The 18,278-nt window shown below is 41.6% G+C and overlaps 2 protein-coding genes across 4 annotated transcripts in view; one reads left to right on the forward strand and one right to left on the reverse strand.

The window, feature by feature from the left end:
• The window catches only part of TUBGCP4 (tubulin gamma complex component 4), a 40,333-nt gene extending 24,135 nt beyond the window's left edge, over positions 1 to 16,198 (forward strand). The window contains exons 10-18 of one of the 2 annotated variants that reach the window (XM_090270500.1): positions 5,118 to 5,168; positions 5,575 to 5,680; positions 7,216 to 7,323; positions 7,751 to 7,889; positions 10,872 to 11,049; positions 11,764 to 11,898; positions 13,354 to 13,470; positions 14,093 to 14,232; positions 14,913 to 16,198. In XM_090270500.1, coding sequence (XP_090126626.1) covers positions 5,118 to 5,168; positions 5,575 to 5,680; positions 7,216 to 7,323; positions 7,751 to 7,889; positions 10,872 to 11,049; positions 11,764 to 11,898; positions 13,354 to 13,470; positions 14,093 to 14,232; positions 14,913 to 14,925 — 987 coding nt within the window. In that variant the 3' untranslated portion in view covers positions 14,926 to 16,198. Of the gene's footprint in view, positions 1 to 5,117; positions 5,169 to 5,574; positions 5,681 to 7,215; positions 7,324 to 7,750; positions 7,890 to 10,871; positions 11,050 to 11,763; positions 11,899 to 13,353; positions 13,471 to 14,092; positions 14,893 to 14,912 lie in introns of those variants that run through there. The other variant, XM_090270501.1, reaches the window with a different exon arrangement.
• TP53BP1 (tumor protein p53 binding protein 1) overlaps positions 12,778 to 18,278 on the reverse strand; it is an 87,394-nt gene continuing 81,893 nt past the window's right edge. For both annotated transcript variants that reach the window (XM_090270499.1, XM_090270498.1), the window contains 3 exons: positions 18,058 to 18,257; positions 17,391 to 17,536; positions 12,778 to 17,012 (listed from right to left, as the gene is read on the reverse strand). In XM_090270499.1, coding sequence (XP_090126625.1) covers positions 16,825 to 17,012; positions 17,391 to 17,536; positions 18,058 to 18,257 — 534 coding nt within the window. In that variant the 3' untranslated portion in view covers positions 12,778 to 16,824. The remainder of the gene's footprint in view (positions 17,013 to 17,390; positions 17,537 to 18,057; positions 18,258 to 18,278) is intronic.

Here is an 18,278-nt window from a genome sequence, read left to right on the forward strand (position 1 = left end):
CTATTTGGGGTCTTCTTTGGTTCCATACAAATATTATAGTTGTTTTTTCTGTTTCTCTGAAGAATGCTTTTGGAACTTTTATAGGAATTGCATTGAATCTGTAGATGACTTTAGGTAGTATGGACATGGAATGCCTTCCAGTTTGTTCATGCTATCTTTTACTTCTTTCAACAATATCTTGTGGTTTTTGTTGTACATACTTTCACTTGCTTGGTTAAGTTTATTCTTTTATTCAGCATAATTGAGATTAATCCATGTTGCATGTATCAGTAGTTCATTCCTTTTTATTGCTGAGTAGTACCCCATTGTTCATAACAATGTGTTTTCCCTTCATCTGTTGATAAACATTTGGGTTGTTACCTCACTGTAGTTTTAATTTGCATTCCCCCAATGACTAATTGTGTTAACTTTTTTTATATGCTTATTTGGCATCCATATATCTTCTTCGGTGAAGTGTCTATTCAAGTATTTGGTCCATTTTATTGTTTTTGTTTTGTCTTCTTATTGTTGGGTTTCAAGAATTCTGTATTCTAGATATGTCCTTTGATATGTGACTTACAAAACTTTTCTCCCAGTCTATGAAGTCTTTTCATTCTCTTAACACTGTCTTTAAAAGAACAAGTTAACCGGCCAAGATGCAGGCATAGACTGACACGCTTTGTCTCCCTCTACAACTAAGAAGGATTACAACTAATGCAAAACTAAAAATAATAAGAAGTTCCTGAAAATAAAGCTACATGGAATTCCAACGTATGCAGTCATAAACAAGTGGTGCTCGTCTGGACGGGTTAGGAAGTGCGAGCCCGCGGCTGAGAAAGATTGAACTGTGCTGGAGGCAGCAGCTGCAGCGGCGAATGGCAGGACCTGGTGAGCAGACGTCTGTGTTTGCGGGGAGGAGAGAAGCGCCTGGGGGCTGCCCCGGCTGCAGACCGAATCCTTCGGCTCGCAATTCCAACAGCAGAGAGGGCAGACCCCGTTGAGAGGCGGCCCTGTTCGCCAGCGAAGAGTAACAGCGGTAATCCATCTTGGACCCCCGCCCCCATGCAAAGCGCCACAGGGTGGTGAGAAAGGTCGCCAGGTTGTGACGAGCACACGGGGCTCTGCCCAATATAGCGTAGGAGGTGTGACAGTGCCCCGCCCAAGAGGGAAAGATAAAACGGTCAGAATGGCAGAATTAATGATTGCAATACCAATCACACAGCTAACAAAAAAATAAATAAATAAAAGCCTTGACCGAGGAACAAATAGCGAAGAATCTTTCGGAAGCTCAGTTTAGAGCCATAGTTATAAGACAGCTTATAGACCTAACAGCGGGGCTGAATCAAGATGGAGAAGGATTGAAGGCTAGCCCTGCTGAAATGAACAAAAGTACATACAAGACAAGTGATGAGGAAGGGAAAGCCATGGATCAAGTCAACAAATCGGAACATAGGGAAGGAACAAACAACCAGTGCAGAAAGAGGAAACGAAGAGTGAAGAATATGATGGGAGGCTCAGAAACCACTAGGACAGCTATAAGAGAACGAACATTCGGGTTATCAGATTGACAGAGGGTGAAGAAGAAGAATTAGAAATAGAAAAACTATGTGAAAAATTAATGAAGCAGAATTTCCCTAACTTGGGGAAGGAGGTAAACTTACAGGTCCAAGAAGCAGAGAGTTCCAGATAGACAGGACCCAGGGAGGACCACACCAAGACACGTTATCATCAAAATGTCAAAAATTAAAGATAAAGAGAGAATCTTAAAAGCAGCAAGAGAGAAGAGAAGAATCCTGTACAAAGGGGTCCGAATTAGACTATCAGCGGATTTCTCAAAGGAGACTTTACAGGCAAGAAGGGACTGGCAAGAAATATTCAAAGTAATGAAAATCAAAAACCTACAACCACAATTACTCTATCCAGCGAAGCTCTCATTCAGGACAGAAGGGCAGAGAAAGTGTTTCCAGGACAAAGTAAGACTGAAGGAGTTTGTTAGGTCCAAACCACTGTTATATGAAATGTTAAAGGGACTTGTTTAGAAGAAGGAGGATCAGGACAATGAACCTTAAAATGATAACTGTATTACAGCAACCAACAGCAGAAGCTAGAGAACTGAGGCAAGGGCAAACTAAGTAGGCAATGAGGAGGGAAAAAAAATTATAGGTAAGGGGAGCATATTGGGGGGAGGTCAACGGGGAGGGGGAAAGGGAAGGAGATGGTGCAGGAATTGGGAAGCATAGTGGGAGGGAGTGGAGTGGACAGGAAGATGTTGAAAAGAACTATATGCAGGACCAATGGACATGGACTAAGGGGGGAGACAACTGGAGGGGGGCGCAGGGGGGAAGGAAATTGGGACAACTGTAACAGCATAATCAATAATTAAAAATTTTAAAAAAAAAGAACAAGTTAAGGAAACCAACCATATGGGGAAACATATTTGCCAATGATACCTCAGACAAGGGATTGATCTCCAAAATATATAATAGAACTTACACATCTCAACACCAAGAAAACAGACAACCCAATTAAAAAATGGGCAAAGGACCTGAACAAACACTTCTCCAAGGAGGATATACAGAGGATCCAAAGACACATGAAAGAATGCTCAACATCCCTAGCCATCAGAGAAATGCAAATAAAAACCACAATGAGATACCACTTTACACCAGTCAGAATGGCCATCATCAACAAATCAACAAACAAGTGCTGGTGAGGATGTGGAGAAACGGGAACCCTACTGCACTGTTGGTGGGAATGCAGACTGGTGCAGCCACTATGGAGAACAGTATGGAATTACCTCAAAAAACTAAAAATGGAACTGCCTTTTGAACCAGCAATTCCACTGCTAGGATTATACCCGAAGAATCCTGAAATACCAATTCAAAAGAACTTATGCACCCCTATGTTCATAGCAGCACTATTTACAATAGCCAAGTACTATTGTACAATAGCCTAAGTGCCCATCTGTAGATGAGTGGATTAAAAAACTGTGGTACATTTACATAATGGAATACTATGCAGCAGAAAGAAAGAAGGAACTCCTCCTACCTTTCGTAACAGCATGGATGGAACTAGAGAGTGTTATGCTTAGTGAAATAAGCCAGGCAATGAAAGAAAAATACCATATGATATCACCTGATACAGGAGACTAATGAACAACACAAACAAATGAACAAAATTGAACAAGGAACAGAATAACAGTTATCAGGGGGGAGGGGGGTGGGAGAGAAGGGAGGTAAGTAAGGGAACAGTCCAGTCAAAGAACGTGTATAAATGACACATGGACATGGGCAACGGGGTGGGGAATGACTGTGGGAGGAGTGGGCTGGGTGTAGGGGAGCAGTGGGGGGGAAATGGGACAACTGTAGTTGAAAAACAAAATATGTAAAAAGAAAAAAAACAAGCTAATTTTTATTAAATCCAACTTATCAATTTTTATTGTTTTATGGTTCTTGTTTTTGGCATTGTGCCTAAGAAACCTTTGCTTAACTCAAGGTCACAAAGATTTTCTCCTTTATTTTCCTCTAAAAATGTATAGTTTTCAGTTTTACTATTAGGTTTGTGATCATTTTGATTTTTGTATGTGGTGCAAAGTATGAACCAACTTTTAATTTTTTGCATGTGGATATACAATTGTTCTAGCAACTTGGTTCTTTTTTGTGATATGTTTTGTGTATTTATGTTGCTACTCTCCTTACCTCTTGATAAGCACGTTTATCAAGATTATTTAAATTTTTTGGTCTGTTTCAAGGTCAGATTTCTCAGGAAACAGATTCTGAGACTAAACTTTGATAGCAAGAGGTGAGGGAAATGAGATTGAGCAGAGAGAGAAGGTAAACTGTGATGTAGTTGCAACAGAAGCTTCTACCAATCCTGTGCAGATTGGCCCTTCAGACGTGTCCTAAATTAAGGTTCAAGGGCTCTGCCCTTGTACATCTGCATCAGAAATTGGATGTGGACTCCCCTCATGGAGAGGAACCCTGGGTGAGGAAGCTCCCTTTAGCCAAAGGCAATTCCTGGAGGACCAACAGCAAGCAATACTCCCAATAGCTGGGGTAACAAATACCTCAGTCTTACAGGGGATATGGGTGACGCAGTATAGAATCCTGTCTGTCTGTCCTAAAACTTCTGCTTCAGAAGCAGAAGTCTATTATATTTCTTTTTCTCTTCACACATCTAGTTACTTTGACCTATGTGCTTTTATTTCCCGGGGGATGTCAGCTACTTTGTCTATTAATGTGTATTAGAGAAGGGCCAATGACCAGTTCTTAATCTATGTCAGTTCCAGAAAGAGAGAGGAGGGCATGAGTGCCAGGGTGGAGATTCTGGATACCCTGAATCAGTGTTGATCACTTCACTGAAAAATCCTTGTCATGGTTTTTACCTCTGATACTGGTAATGGTTATGTAATTTATTTCTGTATATTAATCCTGGACCTTGCTGAATTCTCTTACTAGTTTTAATAATCTGTATGTCAGTTCCCTTAAACTTTTTATGCAGACTTCTCTTAGACTTTTTACTATTAACAGTTTTATTTCTTCCTTTCCAGTTATATGTATATATTTTTATTTTACTGTATTGGCTAAGTCTTCAGAATAATTTTGAGTGTCTTTAAAAGAATCTTTTATGTTTCACCATGTAATAGGTTGTCTGCTGTGGGTTTTTGGTGTATGCCCTTTTAAGAATAAGTTTCTTCTTCTATTCCTTGTTTCTTTTTTTCTAAAGTCATGAATGGATGTTGACTTTTATCAAATGCTTTTTCTACATCTATTGAAATAATCATAGGGTTTCTCTTTTTTGATATTTAATCTATTAAATTACACTTACATTTAAATTTTTTATTTTTTTCTTGAGATAAAATTCACATAACACCATCTGAGCCATTTAAAAGTAGTATACAAATTTAGTGGTTTTTAGTGTATTCACAATGTTGCATAATCATCACTACTATTTAATTTCAGAACATTTCCATCTCATATACATTGTTTACTTTAAACTACTCTTTCATTCCTGGGTTTAACACAACTTAGTCATGGTTTATATTTTTTACAATACGTTGCTGGATTTGTACAAAACCATTTTTTTCAGAAGTTTTCATTGTAATAAAATTTTGTCTCTTTTGTTGGTTCTTTTCACAGCATCTCTGGAAGCTGATGGTGGAAGAGTCAGATTTACTGGGTCAGTTGAAGGTAATGAGCAGGATGGTGGTGGGCAGTGACTTCATTCTCTAGCCTTTCCTGAGAACAGATTGCCTGTACCCAGATTTCTAGAATATCCTGATTATGTCCTCAGCCAAGTATGCCAGCCAACTCCACCTCACCCTACAAATTTACTACAGTGTAAAACTTTAGGTGTTAAATTTCTTCTGGCATAATATAACTGTGTTTTCACTGAATAAATGATACCAAAGACACACCAGACATCCTGCCATGAGGGACTGCTAAATATGTCCCTTTGAAATGCCAAAAACCTATTTCCTTTTGTAGGTTAGCTCAAACTGATGAGATTTGGAAATTTTATGTGTAATTCCAGTAAGAGTGAGGAGCTCATGGCCCTGCTGTATTACCAAGTTGTAAATCGAAATTCTTTCTACAGATCATTAAAGACTTTTACCTCCTGGGACGAGGAGAACTGTTTCAGGCCTTCATTGACACAGCTCAACACATGTTAAAAACACCACCCACTGCAGTTACGGAACATGGTAATTGCCCTGAGGGCCTAAGAATTACTAGCTTACTGGAGGTGTAGGGTGTTTCTTGGCTGCTGCTGAACCATGTAGGCCTGCTCCACCTCAGAGCAGACTGGTGAGTTACAGAGCAGTGCTTCCAAAAATGAAAAGCCTCTCAGGTCAGCTTCATGCTGAGGTCATTGGGAGTAGTCTCTTGGCTGTGACCTTTCCTGAAAGTGTTGGTACAGACCTTCAGACCAGGTATCTTACCTCATGAGATCATAGCCATAGAGTCTTTATGGGATTCCTTAGGTTGTGATGGTGGATGCCTGATCTGAACTAACCTGGGTAGAAAAGGGGAATGTATTTGCTATTGTATTTCTAACTCCAGGAGGATGGGGAATAGCTGGGCCTTAGGACAACTGAAGCTAGGGACTTGAATTCTGCTAGGATTCTGTCTTACCGTATCTTTTCTGTGCCTCTTGTATACTCTTTGATGGCCTTTCATTCCCATCTGGAAACATGGCCACTTGCTCCTAGGAACATGCCTCACAGTGTCTACGGGAGAAGACAAACCTGGTCTCATTGGAAGCGAATTAAAAGATTTCAAGGAAAGGGTTTTGATTAGCCTAGCCCAGATCATATACTTATCCCTGTATCAAAGAGGTCAGACATTAAGATGTGCCTGCTTCAGTAAAGTGTTCACCTTTGACCAATGGGAGTGATCGCCATTCCCTTTCAGACTACATGATGGGAGCTGGGAGAGGATGAGAGTGAAAGAAAATGGGGGTGGGGGCAGGGGTGAGACAGCATTACTATTTTTCTAGCTCTGTAAAGAACAGATATCCACTGTACTTACACAGGACTTTTTGGTTGCAAATATCAGCAAACCCAATCCAAACACACTTAAACAAAGGTGAAAAATAATTTATTGATTCTTAAAACTGAAAAGGTCAGAGGTGTGACAGCTTTAGGCAGAGTCTGATCCAGTGGCTCACATGACACCTTCAGGACTTGGTGTCATCCCATCTTTACCACTGCCTTTCTTCTCAGACAGGCCTGTTCCATATGGTGGCAGGATGGCCTCCAGTGAAGCTCGCATGCTATTTACTAAGTCCCTGTTTCTCTCTCTCTCTCTCTCTCTCTCTCTCTCTCTCTCTCTCTCTCTCTCTCTCTCTCTCTCTCTCTGTGTGTGTGTGTGTGTGTCTCTCACACACACACACACAGCTTTCAGTCTAATTGGCCTGGCTTGGATCGTGTTCATACCCCTAAACAGAATAGTGTATCAGGGTAGGGTATTACATTCCATTTGACCATGCCTGAGTCACTTTACCAACCCATAGGAGCAGATATTGTCAACTACATGGATTGTACTGGACAGGGATGATTCTCCAAGGAAAATCAAGATGCTTTTTTATCAGCAAGAGGAGGAACGCATGCTAGTCAGACAAAAGCGACCGACGACCACTGCATCTTATTATATTAGTGTTGGACAGGCTGGGGAGAGGTGGAAAGCTATGTCTGTTGTATAGTCAGGCATTCTTGTCAACCTGTGTTCTCTCTTGCAGATGTGAATGTGGCCTTCCAACAGTCAGCACACAAGGTGTTGCTAGATGATGACAACCTTCTCCCTCTGTTGCACTTGACAATTGAGTACCATGGAAAGGAGCATAAAGGTTTGCCTTCTTTCTTGCATCTTTCTGCTCCTGTTGGTCTCATCCATTCTCCTATCTCTGCTTTCATCCACCTCCACAGAAACTGTATCATTTTGGATCTTAGAAACCACCTAGCCCAAATTTTATATCTAAGAAAAGGGAAGGAAATGAAATCCAGAGAGGCTGAGTGAGGTGCCCAGGCTGTGGTTTTTGTTTTGATCACGCTGCTAGAATTGTCTGCTTATGTCAAGCCACCAGGCTTTATGGCTGAAAAAAGAATCTCTACAGGACCTCCTAAGAGAACTTCACATAGACATCCCTTGCCCCTCTAAGTCTCCTTTCTGCCCCTTTATGCTTCTGATACTGCAGGCTGAGTGCTCATCTCATGAATATACTCTTCACCTGTTGAAACTGGTCCTAGATTGGCAAAGTAATCTCTTCTTGACAGATGCTGCTCAGACCAGAGAAGGTCCTTCTCGGGAAACTTCTCCTCGGGAAGCCCCTGCTTCAGGCTGGGCAGCCCTAGGTCTTTCCTACAAGGTGCAGTGGCCACTGCACATTCTCTTCACTCCTGCTGTCCTGGAAAAGTGAGTATTTCTGAGTTCCTCACAGGTAAGTATGACCCACCTTACTTCCAAGGGAAGAAAGGAGGAATAGAATTGGTGGAAGAACAGCCACTGGACTAGCTTCTCAACAGTCTGTAACTCAGAGGTTTCAAACTCAAATGCCTTTAGGAACTGGACCGAAAACATAAATAAGCGAAGCCGCAGACGTGAGACAGTAGAGGGTGGCGGACACTGGAATAAATGAGGCCCAAACCCTTAAAACCATGAGAGGTGGTTTTGTTTGGTTTTTTAATGGGAAAATAACAAGCAGTTTACAAGTTGCCAATTTGTGGCCCCTGGGACATGCAGTCTCTGCACCACATTGAGTCTGGCCTTTGATAATTCCATCAGACTAACAAAGTTCCTCCCTAACTTTTCTAATTTTTCTATATTTAGGAAGACTTTCCAAGCTTAAGTGTTTGTTGTGAACTTTAGCCAACTGGGAGATCACTTCCTTATCCCCAGGGAAAGGCAATGGGGCAGCCAAGCTGGGTGGAGGGTGGAGCAAAGGAGCGTTACCCCGAGGTGGTGAGACGCTTGGATCAGCCATGGTCTTTATCCTGAAGGCTATTGCTCAGCCCCTTCAGGACCTAATGGCCCTAAACAAGAGGGACACTAGAGCTCTAGAGAAAGGAAGCAGGAGAAGCGTACTTGGCTGGTGGTAGCCTATGAAATGCCTCCCCACGCCATTTCAGGAATGTCCCAAATCCTAGTACAGGTCCTGGCACTGGCCCCGGGCCTGGCCAGAGGATGGCAACTGGCATGCTTAGGCTAGAGGAATGGAGAAGAGGCAAACAAATTAACCAAAGAGTCTCTTAATCCTTCCTCTTCCTCCTCACACCCCCTTTTCTTTCTGGGGGTACAGAAGCTTAGGCAGTATGGGAGACCAGGCATAAACTAGAGAAGATAAGGCTTGTTCAGGGTGCAGATTCTGTGGCCAGTTCAGAGCCCGCCACCCCAGCAGTCCACTCATCTCGTCACTTGTTATGCTCTTCATACCCTTAAACAAATCAAACTCAGAAGTATTTTTAAAACTTTTTATTATGAAAATTTCCAAATAGAAACAAAAGTATGGACCATAATGAACTCCCATGTATGCACTGTCCAGCTTCAGTAAGCATCAACATTATGGCACTTGTTTTATTTATTTATTTGCTAGAGCCTATAAGGCAATCCCAGACATGTCATTTCACTCCATCACTATGCAATTCAAACAGGCTTATTTTTTAACATAACTACAGTGCTATTCATGCCCAATAAAATTAGTAATTCCTTATTATCTGATATCCAGCCCACATTGAAATTTCCCCAGTTATCTAAAAGTCTTTTTTCTTTTGCCTTGGCCAGATAGCTCAGTTAGAATGTCATCCCAGTACACCAAGGTTGCAGAATCAATACCCAGTCAGGGCACATACAAGAATGAACCAGTGAATTCATAAATAAGTGGAACAAACCGTTGTTTCTCTCTAAAATCAATAAATATAAATAAAATGGTTGGGTTTGTTCAAATTGGAATCCAAACAAGGTATACTACTTTCAATATGTTGTTCCATTAGAAATAGGTAATTTTTCACCCTGACCTGTGTAGCTCAGTGGTTGGGCACCGTCCCCAAAGTGCAAAGGCCACTGGTTCAATTCCCAATCAGGGCACATGCCTGGAGTGCAGGCCTGGTCCCCAGTTGGGGTGCATGCAAGGAGCAACCAATGGATGTTTCTCTCACACATCAATGTTTCTCTCCCACTCTTTCTCCCTCCCCTCCCTTCTCTCTACAAATACATATTTTTTTAAAAAAAGAAATAGGTAATTTTTAAAAACCATGCTGTTCCACCAGAATCAGCAGCTCCTCCATGTCTTCTCAGTACAGGGCTCAGCATTAGGCAACTAGCCCCTGAGCTTGCTGCAAGGGGATCTCAGTGAAAGGAGCCCTCGGTTTTATTTTCTCTTTGGGCTTCAGGGACAGAAAATCAGATTAACAAAAATCCTTGGTTCCTAACATATTCTTCTTATGGATCCTTGGCAGACTCTCCTTCCATCCTTCTTAAACACACGCACATACAGTATTCCCTCACTTATCGTGGGTATTATGTTCTAGACCCCACCCCCGCGATAGGTGAAAATCCACGAAGTAGGAACCTTACATTTATTTTAGTATTTATATATATTTTAAGGCTTTATAAACCCTTTCCACACACTTATAAACTGTTCCCAGCCCCTTATTAACCTTTCCCACTCCCTTACTAACCTGTTCCACACTTTTATAAACGCTACTTATGTCCTTAAACATATTCTACACTCTTAAACCTACATAACTTGAACTACATATACAGTACCGCAAAATCCCACAATATAGCGAAAAATCCGCGATAAATAATCAAATATAATATTTTTTTAAATCCCATAATACAGTGAGGCCGCGATAAGTGAACCGCGATACAGAGAGGGACTACTGTACCACATATACTCACGTGCCATAAAACCACTTCCCAGCACAAAAACTAGAACACTGACAATAATGTTAATCTGCCTGTGTGGGCCTTCCCAGCCCTGCCCCCATGCTTCCCACATCCCAAAGTGACCACTATCTTAAACCTCATGTTTTTATGTATAGATATATGTTTGTATAACATCTCTATATATATTCCCCCAAAACATACTTTTTCTATTTAGTTGTTTTAAGCATTGTAAGAAGAGTATGAAACTATATGTAATCTTTTGAGATTTCGTTTTTATTCAAAATGATATTTCTGGGAGTCATTTTGTTGGATTGAACAGCTGAAGTTCAACTGATGGCTAATAGTCCATCATATAAATAAACCAGTTTTACTGTCCACATTTGTAGCCATCCTTATTAACTTCTTACCTTTTGGGGGAGGGGCTAGTGGCACCAAGTCCTAGAGTCTGTCAAGCGGGTGGGGGCAGGAAGTGAAATTTTTACCTTGCATAGTCTGATGTTTTTGTGCCAGGTACAATGTTGTGTTCAAGTATTTACTGAGTGTACGCCGGGTACAAGCTGAACTGCAGCACTGCTGGGCCCTCCAGATGCAGCGCAAACACCTCAAGTCCAACCAGACAGACGCAATCAAGTGGCGCCTAAGAAACCACATGGCATTCTTGGTGGACAATCTTCAGTACTACCTCCAGGTCTGTGCTGACGGATGAGTGGAAGGAAGAGGTATGAAGAGAAGTCCAGGACATAGGCAGGAGTTATTGAAGAGGGGCTGTAATCCTGCATTTGGTGAAACACTGGGTGGGTGTTTGAGAAAATTCACCGATTATATCACTAGACATGTTTCTTGCGGGCATTTTAGAGGAAAGTGAAAATAAAGAATGAGGAGTTAGGGTCCTTATCAGCAGTGCAGTATTTAATTATTATTGACTTGACCCTTTTTAAATTTTTTATTGATTGATTTTAGAGAGGAACACCACTTTGTGGTTCCACGTACTTTTGCATTTATTGGTTGTTTCTCATATGTGCCCTGACCAGGTATCAAACCTGCAAAGTTGGCCTATCAGGACGATGCTCTGAGCAACTGAGCTACCAGCTAGAGCTTTGATCCTCATTTTTATAGTCTGCTGTAACTTCTGGAATACTGTTGAACTTCACCCAAGTCAGTCAGTGGAGGGGATGTCACATGAGGGGAGTGGGGTGGGGAATCTGCCAAGACATTGGAGGCTAAGATTCAGGCAAATAACTTTCTACAAGGCTAGTCTATAAGGGTGTCTTTGGTCAGCCTTAAGTGGCTTGGATAGGAGGCAAAGAATTTCTACAATATGTCATCCTGTCAGGCATCTTAATGTACTACAGTGCCCAGAATATGCAAGGTGCTAAAATTGTTTGTGTAACTGTCTTATCAGGTAGATGTGCTGGAGTCTCAGTTCTCACAGCTGCTTCATCAAATCAATTCTACTCGAGACTTTGAGAGCATCCGATTGGCTCACGACCACTTCCTGAGCAATTTGCTGGCTCAGTCCTTTATTTTATTGAAACCTGTAAGTAGGACTGGTTGGTTTCCTCAGACTGCTTCTAAGCCTGGCTGTTCCTTAGAGTTGCCAGGATATGAAACTATCATTAAGTAATTGTTCACTCTGTTTTTAAACATTTTTAACAACTTATAAAGTAAAATAAGAGAATACTAATAGGCAATGTAAATGTCTTTGAATTTATGAAATATATCATAGGAAGTAGTGAGCAGCTAGCTATAGATGAAAGACTGTGTGCTTAACCCTCAGAAGAAAGGATTTCAAGAAATTTTAAAAACCTTTCTGACAGCATAGACCAATGAAAAGCATATGGAATTTACTTTCCTAGCAATCTTTTACATAAGGATCAACCACTTATTTGAAAGTTGGTCTTTCCACATCCAGTTGTAGTAGTGTCTCCTATGTGTGTGTGTGTATATACATACATGTACATACATATGTGTATCTCCTTCAGGGAAGTTATTCTCAACTCTGGATCCACATGGGAATCATCTGGGAGCTTTAAAAAATCTAGGACCAAGAGCACTTAAGAGTCCCTGGAATGGGACCCAGGCACCAGTATTTTTTAAAGCTCTCAAGCTGACTCCAATTCCAGGATAAAAAAAACAAGATTAAAATGATCCCTTTTAATTTCTACTGTAACAGTTGCACTTTATCTCTGACGTGAGCTAATTGTCATTCCTCAGTCGTGCACGCAAGTGCTGCAGACTTCTCTTTTGTTCTGGTATTTGGGCTGTTATTTTTGCTGCACTCAGTGAGAGTGAGTTACATAAATGCCACTCCAAAGGGTTCTGTGAATTGAAAGCAACCAAGAACCACTGTGACAGTCACTGTCTTTGTATGCCATGCATGCATCCCTTGGGAAAAACAGAATCTCAGAGCAGGTGGTCATCACTAAATATTTATTGAGTGCTTACTGTATGCAAGGCACTGGGGATACAAAGAGGTATAAGTCATGGCTCTGCCCTTAAGGAGCTCACAATCTAGTTGGAGAAACAGGACATACATACATATACAGATCAGTAACAACACAGGTGGGCTGAACAAATGCCAGATGAATGGTACAGGTAATAGAGAGGAGACAGAATTAGGAGGTCACTAAAGGCTGTGGAGGGAGGGGGGCCTGGTATTAGGAGGAGAGTATCCCAGGCACAGGGAACAACACTGAAAGCAAAGCTCAAGGCAGGAGCAGCACGCTCAGTGGGTCCAAGAAACGATGATTAGTTTAATGTGGCTAGAGTGGAGGTTTTGTGCAGGATGACCAAGAGACCAATAGCATCTTTGCCAGGAAGAGGAGGGCTTGTTTTACACGTTGCATCTGGAGGGACTGGCAAGACCTGCACATGGCATTGTCTCTCCTGAGGTCAGATGTGGGGGCATGAGAATAAGTTAGCTCTTAGATTATTTTCCCAAATCTTTGATTTCACATCTTTTTCCTAATGCCAGCTCTTGTTTCCTGGGTAGGTGTTTCACTGCCTGAATGAAATCCTGGATCTCTGTCATAGCTTTTGCTCGTTGGTCAGTCAGAACCTGGGCCCACTGGATGAGCGTGGGGCCGCCCAGCTGAGCATCCTGGTGAAGGTGAGTCTGCCTGGCCAGTGAGGTATGCAGCCCAGTCCAAAGGACAGAGGTGGTTTTGCCAGTGGGGAACTGTATCCTTCCCTTTGAGGCAATAAAGCATTTCCCCAGTACATACACACAGAAATAACACGATACAAATTTAAAATGTTGGTATCAGTTGATTTTGAAGCATGTAAGTATGTGCCGCCTCAGCATTCTAATATAGTTCGGCCCTGAATACTTTATTCAACCCACCAAATATGCATTGGCTTTGCTCTCACTTTCTCATATCCAGCCTCCTTACTTGCTTAAACTAACCCTCTATCTCACTGAGATTACAATCATCTCCTGTAACAAAAATGCACAGGATCTCCCTAAATCCAGTACACAACAGAATATATTAATTTAAAACCGGCTGCTAAATTCCAACTGGGAATGAGAGTCCTTCTGTAGGAAGACTTGCATTCTATGGACTCAGTACTAAGAAGTCATTTTAGGAGCTAGCAGAAATGGGGATGTGGGAAGATCAGATGGTGCTACAGAATTTTGAGCAAGGCTTTTCCAAGCAACACCCCTGCCCCTGTCTCCACATGGCTAGTTGGTGAGTCAAAAGGAATGACAGCTTGAGTCCTTCTCTCTGCAGGGCTTTAGCCGCCAGTCTTCGCTCCTATTCAAGATTCTCTCCAGTGTTCGGAATCATCAAATCAACTCCGATTTGGCTCAACTACTGTTACGACTAGATTATAACAAATATTACACCCAGGCTGGTGGAACTCTGGGCAGGTAGGAACAACCCTTGGGGAACTCAGTGGACTGTGTGTGTGTGTGGCTTTTATAAAACAAGTTGTAGAATTCCAAAGTGGGAAGCAGACTTCAGCCATCATCTAGTCCATAGACCCTCATTTTATAAACAAGGAAACTAAGGCCCAGAGAGATACAAGGCTGTGTCTGATCCTCTTTAATAGTTTTAATCGATTATTTTCCAGTAAAAGTCATCACCATAGTAAAATACAAAACTCCTAAGGCTGAGATGGGTTTTAAGTTCTCTGCTAGGCTGTGTATTGCTGTGCGGGGAGGCAGCATGGCTTCGGTTCCCAAGTTCAGACATGAACTAACTGTGCGGCCTCAGGGGCCCTGCCTCACAGGCCCACAGCTTCCGTGTCTGTGAAAGGAGGCGACTGCCCCTTCTAACTCTAAACTTTTTAAATCTAATACTGAGTGAGATTTAGTAGTTGTTCGCTTCTCTCAGAGGTCTGCCCCATTTTTGAAAAGCACATTATTGTTCTCCTTTCTCTCTGAAATGTCCGCAAGCAGACTTTTCCTAAGCAATTTTAACAGAAGAATCAAAGAAACAGTTTTTAAGATGACATTACCTAGATCACAAGTTGCCCTGACTCTCATTTTCTATGAAGAAAACCATAGGAAAGCATGTTTGAGGAGGCTCTTTTTTACTTTTTTTCTAGTTTTGGGATGTGAAAATTTCCAGTTCACAAACTGAAAGAACAAGTCTATCCCACTGCATTCCCACCTTTAACAGAAGACTCAAAACCAACATCCCATTCTCTAGCCACTCACCGAATGTCTGCAAATTACTGAGGTGGCTCTATGTTTCGTCTTAGAAGCGATTACTGAACGTTCATGAGCAAATCCTTCCCTTCGTTCCCACATGAAAAGGTCTGCCCCAACTGAGGGGAGATCGGAACTTGCCCACAAAGGACATGTGGCATCACTTCTCCCTGTGCTGCCCATGCAAGATCCATCATCACACTGAGAACATTTGTTAGATAAGTTCATGTGTTGAGCACCTACTATGTGCCTAGTTACTGTTCAGCCTGCAAGGGAGGCAGCAGTAAGTACTATATAGCAGAAAGTTAAATATTTTGTGGCTTCTGTGAATAAGAAATTATATTTATAAACAGGTCAATTGCTGGATGTTGCCACTGAGCAAGAGGCACCAGGTAAGATAGGCTTCCCTCACCCTATAGACTCTTTTCCTCCTTCTGAAAATTGAAATTGAGAATGTCCCATCCCTAAGGATCTTCAAAACTGTGAATCTGAAGAATTTTATCAATAACTTCCAATTATTTCAGACTGGTAAAAGGGCAATTCTAGCTATTGACAAGGTATTTAAAGTATTTTTTTTAATAAAGAAAAAAGCTCCTTAAAAAATTATGGTCAAATTGTTAATTTCAAATACTGAAAATTGCAGGTCTAATTTTCCCATTTTAGCAGAATCACAGGTTCTCTATAAAGTCTAGCCCAGCTGTCACTGGTAATTACTAATGTTCATATCAGTGTAAATGAAAATAAATATTCATTGAATAATTTCTTTTAAACCGAAAAAGAATGCAGCATTCTGGCTTCAGTTTGTAGCCGCTCAGTCTGGTCCTTATTGCTTCATCATCTACCACATACTCTATACTCCTTCCACTGCTGCCCCTGAGGCAGACGTTTGCAAACCAAATCGGCTGCCACCTGTATTTTTAAATAAAGGTTTACTGGAACACAGCCACTCTCACTCATTTACCTGTTGTCTGTGGTTGCTTTCATCCCATGATGGCAAAGATGAGTAGTTGTGAGACAGTAAATGGCCCTCAAAGCCTAAAATTTACTATTTGGCAGGAAAATATTTTTGACCCCTGCTTTAGAGAATGAGAGGACATCAACAGGGATGATGCTAGGCGTAGAGATGGAACAACTTCCAGCATCTGTGACAATAAAGTAATAAAATTTTGTACCTATGACTACAGCTTCTAACATTTCCAAGTGTTATCACTGTGTTTCTGTGTTTATTCTTGCAGGACGTCATCCCACCAGGTTTACAGTCACTACCTGTTCACAGCCATTGGTCCTTTTAGCTCTGAGGGCACAGTACCCACAGCTCAGTTTAGTGAGTTCAAGTCTACCAAGAATGATTTTTTTTTTTAATTGCCAGGAAACTGAGAACTCTGCTGAATTTCATTCAGCTTTTGGCACAACTATTAATCTGAGCCTGCTGTAAAATCAGGTTTTTAGAAGTGTTTTAGCCAGCCAAGGATAACCTTTTGACAATGAAGCCACAGAAAACTTTAAGTCACTCCTTGTTATCTCCCTAGGCTAGCTGTCCTACAGAGAACAAGGCTATTGAAAACCACAGAGAAGGTACTATGGTTGACCTACTACTTGTTCTAAGATTAAGCTCAAAGATATGGATGAAGAAATCCCAGTTACTACAACCAAAGAGATTCAACATTTATTTTATCATAAAAGTCCAGCAAATAAAACTATATACAAGATCCATGCAAAGAATCCAATTACACACAAGACACATTTAAAACCTTGTTAAAACACAATCTCCACAACAGGAAGGAATAAAACCGGTAAGACAAAGTATCCTTAGTGAGAAATATAATCGTGTTTATATTTTGGATGCTGCTTGAATCCAATTCTCTCCCCAACAATGAGGCACTGGATCACCCACTCTTGTGATACCACAGGCAGCTGCAATGCTTCAGCGCACTTCAGCACCGAGGCTGGGCATGAGGGGTCCGTCACCACCACGTCAAATATCCCTAAAGCAATATCTGCAGGAAGGTGAACGAAGAAAGGAGACTCAGTTTAGAAGCCAGATGTGCCTTCTAGCCAATACATCCCACTCTGCCCAAACTAAAACCCTTTACATCTAACAGCGTGCCACTGATCACAACCAGATGTGAAGTTATCGTCACTAAATGCTGACCTTATAAAATGTTTAGCAAATATACTGCTGGACACGAAGAGAAGCATAAACAGCCCCGTGCTTCTCTCATGTTAGCTCACCTCTTGAAGGTGGTACTTTTCTTCTCTTAGGTTAACCTTATCCATGTTTCTGTAATCAGGACTGAGACTTAAACCACAGGTCTAACAGCTATGGGTCTAACGACATTCTTACAGCAATAACAACACACATACTCTCCAGGTACCTTTGTTGTGGGCACTTGAATGGTGCTGCTTCACAGAGGCTGCCCCCCCAGTCATGAGGATCTCAGACCAGAGCTCCAGGAAGTTCTGCTGTTGGTCTGATACCAAGAGTACCTTCAGATTCTGGAAAGGGTTTTCACGGGGTTGCCTATGAAGTAGTCAGAGTCACAGCAACTTGGAATTAAGCACAATAGATAATGCCCAATAATAGCCCTAAGGAACTAAGGTATATATGGATGTTCTTAAAAACCCTGCATTCGGGCACCACCTCCATTCCCTCTTTCTGTGAATGATGTGTATTCTCTAGGATTGTGGCTGCCTGATCCACCCCTTCTGATTTCCATGTTTGTCCTGGGGCTGAAAATAAGCCAAATCATGCTCCTGAGGGTACGTTTCTTAAATGCCTTGCTTAAAACTTAGTCCCCTAACCTTACAGGTTAAAAATACTGAACCTACATGAAAATGCTCATACATTTTCAAAAGGTCCCTAACCAGTATACCCGAGCAAAGTAAACTAGGTGAATTGCTAATATTCTCAAACCTATTCATATTCTGTAATTTATCATGTGATCATTCCAGTTTCTAGAAATATTTACTCTCTAGATTCTTCCCCTACAAAGACTTGCTGTCTTCCTTTCTACCATTCTAGATGGGCTCTTAAATGCTCACCAATCCAGAATTCTTTGCTCTTCAAGGCTGTACCCAGCTGGCAGCAGATAATTGCGGTAATTCTGGAGCTGGTTGGCATGGCAACTGTCATGGACCCAGACATGAGACACACAAGGAATCCCACTGGCAAGGCACAGGAAGTACTTCCGGGTTCGACAGTGCTGATCCGCAATTAGGAGACACTGGTAAGCTGTGTTACACTGGAAGAAAAGGAGCAGAAC

This window comes from Furipterus horrens, unplaced genomic scaffold (assembly GCF_987537825.1).
Source record: "Furipterus horrens unplaced genomic scaffold, mFurHor1.1.pri manual_scaffold_3, whole genome shotgun sequence".
Lineage (NCBI taxonomy): Eukaryota > Metazoa > Chordata > Mammalia > Chiroptera > Furipteridae > Furipterus > Furipterus horrens.